This window comes from Penaeus chinensis, chromosome 20 (genome assembly GCF_019202785.1).
Source record: "Penaeus chinensis breed Huanghai No. 1 chromosome 20, ASM1920278v2, whole genome shotgun sequence".
NCBI classification, from domain to species: Eukaryota; Metazoa; Arthropoda; class Malacostraca; order Decapoda; family Penaeidae; genus Penaeus; species Penaeus chinensis.
The window spans coordinates 14,149,093-14,154,191 of record NC_061838.1 but is presented as its reverse complement, the minus strand read 5'-3'; the positions used below and the strand labels follow the sequence as shown (position 1 = coordinate 14,154,191).

General features: G+C 42.0%; 1 protein-coding gene across 1 annotated transcript in view; it reads right to left on the bottom strand.

The window, feature by feature from the left end:
* Positions 1 to 2,123: 2,123 nt before the first annotated feature.
* Positions 2,124 to 5,099, bottom strand: part of LOC125036266 — a 14,794-nt gene continuing 11,818 nt past the window's right edge. Inside the window, exon 3 of the mRNA XM_047628756.1 lies at positions 2,124 to 5,099. This exon is cut by the window's right edge and continues 479 nt beyond it. Coding sequence (XP_047484712.1) covers positions 4,209 to 5,099 — 891 coding nt within the window. The 3' untranslated portion in view covers positions 2,124 to 4,208.

Here is a 5,099-nt window from a genome sequence, read left to right as displayed (position 1 = left end):
CTAACCCCGGACTCTCCGAGCTCTACAGTTCTTCCAATTCACAACAACGCTCTACCTTTCCCAGTCGAAGAAATCCTTATCAGCCCGAATTAAATCCCCACCACCGCGAATCCCCGCGCAGCCACTCAGTCTGGCACACGGTCGAGCAGCGCGTGGCCGACGCGGTTCCCCTCGCACGTCTTTGGCACCTCCTGGCACGCAACGCCACTCCCTCCGCCTGTCCGCACGCAACCCTGTTTCCTCAGATTCCTCTCCACGCCGTCACTTCGTCGCTCTTAGAGTTTTTTTTAGTGTGTAGTGATTGTTATGATTTATCTTATGTTTAGTGACCTAGAAATTCTGTCCTGTCTACCTGTTAATCCGGTTGCTGTCTGGTAGCTGTCATGTGTGGGAAGGTTTGATATTTGTGTTGCTGTATTATTTCTGTGTGTCTCATTGCGTTTTTGTTCCGCAACGTGAATTCGAGAGTGCAAGTTTCAATGACACGTTCTTGACAAACTGCAGGCAAGCGAATGTTAAAATATACAGGTTTGAACGTCAGCAAAAAAGCCTTCGCAAAAGGCAAAAGTTTAATAGGGAAATTATGACTGTTTGAGATTACGAGGCGCGCGGGTTGAGTTTGCAAGTAATTGCGTTTTTTTGTAAACCAGCAGATGAGGAGTGAGGGGGTGGGGTGGGGCAGAAAAGCTTACCTCAGCGATAACGAGTGGGAAATCGACGTCAAGGCAGTAGATGCAGTGATGGTCACTTCTTGCCAGCTTCCTTGACTTCGTCTGTTTTCTACACATGTATTTCGCATTTTTGTTATTCTATCTCATTGTTTGCTTTATGTTTCGCATCGGTTTATTTTTCTGAGTATTTTACAATTGCTATATTCCAGTTTCCTGCTTTAACTCGTCAATTTTCAATCCAGTTTTCTTTCACAAAAGCAAAATCAGCAATGTACCTCTCAAAATCATCGGGGAAAATACTATAGAGATAAATAAGTAAAAGGGCAATGCAATCACGCGCCGAAACTGAAACGGGGGGGGGGGGGTGACCACGGATATTGGAAGTATACCATAAATATGGAATATGGTAACCATTCTGTGTCTGTTATTCATAAACGTTCCTCATTTGCAAAAGGAGGAATAGATGAATTTGGTAAAAAACAAGTAGGGCTAGGTAGAGAGATAAGTAGGCAGATAGACAGACAGATAGTTATACATATATAATTATATATACATATATATACACACACATATATATACACATATATACACACAGACACACACACACACACACATATATATATATATATATATATATATGTATGTATACACATATATATACATACATATATATATATATATATATATATATATATATATATATATGTATGTGTGTGTGTGTGTGTGTGTGTGTGTGTGATTGTATGTATATAGATAGATAGATGGATAGGTAGATAGACAGCTATAGAGAGAAGAATATGAGAGTGTCTTGCAATTAGTCAGTATCATGAATGGCGCACCTGGATGAGGGCCAGCCGGCGGAACTTGTTTACCGACTTTGTTTATGGATACTATCGATCGATGGATAGATAGGTAGAACGATAAACTTGTAATCAGACAGCTAGATGAATATAAAAGTGAATTGGTAGATATATAGGAATTCCTCTACCTACCACCACAAAATCTTTTAAACATATATACGTATGCATAAGTACAAAATGCATATTGTAACGTGTGTTCAGTGAAGCTTCATTTCAGCATCATCGTCTAATGAAGAGTTTAACCTGAAAAGTCTTGCGTATGTGTGTACATATATATATATATATATATATATATATATATATATATATATACTCTCACACACACACACGAGAGAACTAAGGAAATCAGACCGGCGCCATTTCAGTGCCACTTGATGAAATCTGCTTCGGTTCATGTACTAACGCTGAACTGTTATAGGTCTCATGACTTTCTTACTATTATTTACATAATATTAACTTCACTGTAAGATCAACATTTTAAGGAAACCGTTTTCTAGTAGCCATTTATAACAGTTATACAGACATTCTTTCCCAGACATTGTATTTTTTTGAAGAACCGCGGACTCTTCGAATAGGAAACAAAAAGAGGATAGTAATGAAAAAATCAACTATTTATTCAGAAACAAGTCACAACTGCGTGAAAGACAACATTGGATAAATCGACACGAAGGACCAGCCTGGGAAGCGTCTCTCGCGACACCGAGAGCCTGTTCCTTTCGCTTCCTATTATTACTGACTGAAATACACACCTTTGGCATTGCGTCGGTTAGCTTTCAGCCTTTAAACATGCGATGGCCATCAGTGCTTATGAAAAAAAGCAAAATGGTTACACATATTCTCTGGTTTCAGCCAGCACTTGAGTATACCGCAGTGGCGCTCGCAAACTGACTAGCTTTAGTCTAAAATACATATTTGTTAAAATAGTAACTCGTATTATCTGGTACTAAACAGGTTTCCCACTCTCTGCCTTAATCAACAAGACACTAAATGATTTTAGTCAGGTGAATAAATATTGAATCACACTCAAAATAACACTACCGTAGATTCTAATGTGATCATGACAGCTAAGGGCGGACTGAGCACAGGTACTTGGGTGAAACGACCAAATGCTATTACAAATGTCGTAAAAACTGCATATTTAAAAACTGCAGATTGCCAAGTAGCAGCAAGAACTACTATTAAACATTCAAGCTAATTACTCTTCATTTCTCTTGGGCACACATTCCACTTCGGCAAACTGCAGTATTATAACATACTTTCGAGTTTGAACGTTAGTGCATGTAATAACAAGTGTCGAATATGCATGATTTTGGACTCTCGCCTAGTATGAGTAATGCTGAATGAATTGGCTGATGAAATGGTATTTTTTAGACATCTTATGACTTACAGATTTAAAATATACGATACATCTCAAAATAAACACGATATCAACAATCTGAAAACTATTCCAAAATGGAGTGAAAACTAGTTTAAGTTTTGCACTCAATAGTACAACAAAGGCTTTTATATTAATATAATATAAATTCTGAGACATCCTACCAGTCCCCTACACAGGCTCATTGTCAAAACTTGGGCGATAGCTGGGTTTTACATGTTTTAGCTTGGCTGTTTACATGGAAGAGTACTAGCCATCCCAGACATAACAAGTAACAACTCTGCAGCAATAGCTTTGGAGTTCCTTGAGGAAACATAATGCAATCGAGTTAAATACCGAACTTTCGTGGGTGGACTAACCAAAGAGAGCATAGTCGAGGCTACTTGGCTTTGGCAGAGTCTCCAACTTGAGACCGGCCAACGGACTAAGCTAGCAGGTTGTTTGATCACACACGGATATCCCTTGCTCTTTATTTTTTTCTTTATCCTTAATCTTCAATCGCCTCTTACCCTTTTCAAGCTTGGCTGAAGCTCTTTGATCTGACGCCCGTATCAGTGATACGCAGACGGCGATATGTCTGCTCTTTAAATGGTAGGGCCTTAAAGTAGCCTCTGCCTTAATGGTACAAGGTAGGGATATTTAGGGGGAACAGGGTCATTCTTCCTCCAGCAAGTGAGGTCTATTGCCTGTCACTTGGCAATACAATGCTAAAAGTTAAATTTATAAACGCAGTATCACCTGCTACATATAAATATCTTGTGCACTGAAATACCAACATTTTCAGCTGCTTCGTCCCTTTGCTAGCACCAGGGGTAGAGGCCGAGCCTGGCAGGATATCAATGTCCTTCTTGGCGTTTTTCTCACCACACTGTTGCCAGCCGTGGCCGTTGTACGGATACAGTGAGTGTAGGTTATATAAAGATAAAATAAAAACATTTTGAACTTTTTCAAAGAATAAATAGACTCGATATTAAAGCAAAAATCAGGTCACTTCATCATGTCTTTTTTTAGGGGAGAGGAAAGTATTCCTTGATTTCCGTTCACCTTCACGCAACTTCTGCTGATCTCACACAGACGTCTAAAATGCGGCAGAACACAGAGCATCTGCGCGTTTTGGCTCAGGTGTTCAGACAGTCCTCGGGTTCTTAACATTTCCTTCGGCCGCCAGGGAATTGGCAATCACACTCGTAAACAGCATATCACTTCGTACCTTGCGTGTGGTATGCAGCAAGCGTCATCACAAATGAAACATTTTTACAAGAGAACAGCGGGATGTAACACGCACGAAGCGCGTACTCACCGTCAGTAGATTTCGATATCAAAATTCTGGTGCCGAATTTTTTCCTTGAACTCGGACACCTGTTCCTTAGAAACGAGCCAGGTGTAGAGGCAGCCGACCTCCTGAAGGTGCGGACACTCAGTCACCAGGCGGGTCATCACCTTACTCGTGATCGGCGAGTTGAGGACACGGATTTTGACAAGGTTCTCCCAGACACCCGCGTCCAGGAGCTGGCAGATAAGGCGGTCGTAGAGAACATGTGGATTCTGAAGGACGAGCTCCAGAATCCGCATGTTTTGGCATTTGTTAAGGAACACCTTCAGGTCATCCTCGGAAAGTTTCATGGAAGCCACCTGCAGGGTTCGGAGGGTCTTGAAGTACTGTACGTTCTCAGGTGCCAGGTGATACGGTATGTCTTCCCCCAGCAGATAGCCGTCCAAGCAAAGGCTCTCCAGACTTGGGCAATATTGAGCGAGGCACTGCAGGTGGTTGCGAGTGATGCTCAGCTTCTGTTGAGCGAAGCGCGTGTGGTACGTATAGAGGAAGAGGTGCGTCATGCGGCCCCCGACCTGCTCCAGAAACCACACCAACGCATCGCAGTTCACGTCAGCGAACTTTGCGCGGCGGAGCTTCTGAAGACGAGTCAGCTGCTGGAGCCGTGACAGGTCCATTTCTGAATTTCCGATGAACGAGACCTGGATGTATTCCAGATTAGGGCAGAGGCTCGTGAGGACCGTCAACTGGAATTCATTGAGAATTTCGCGCGAGTGAAATTCTTTAAGGTTGCACTGAACATTTTTGTGATCAAGCGTCTGCAAGAACTTGAAAACCTTCTCCATCTTGATGTCCGGAACTCGCAGAATCTCAATGTTGGTGAGAACGAGGAGAATGACAGCTACGCCTGCTTCCGTTAC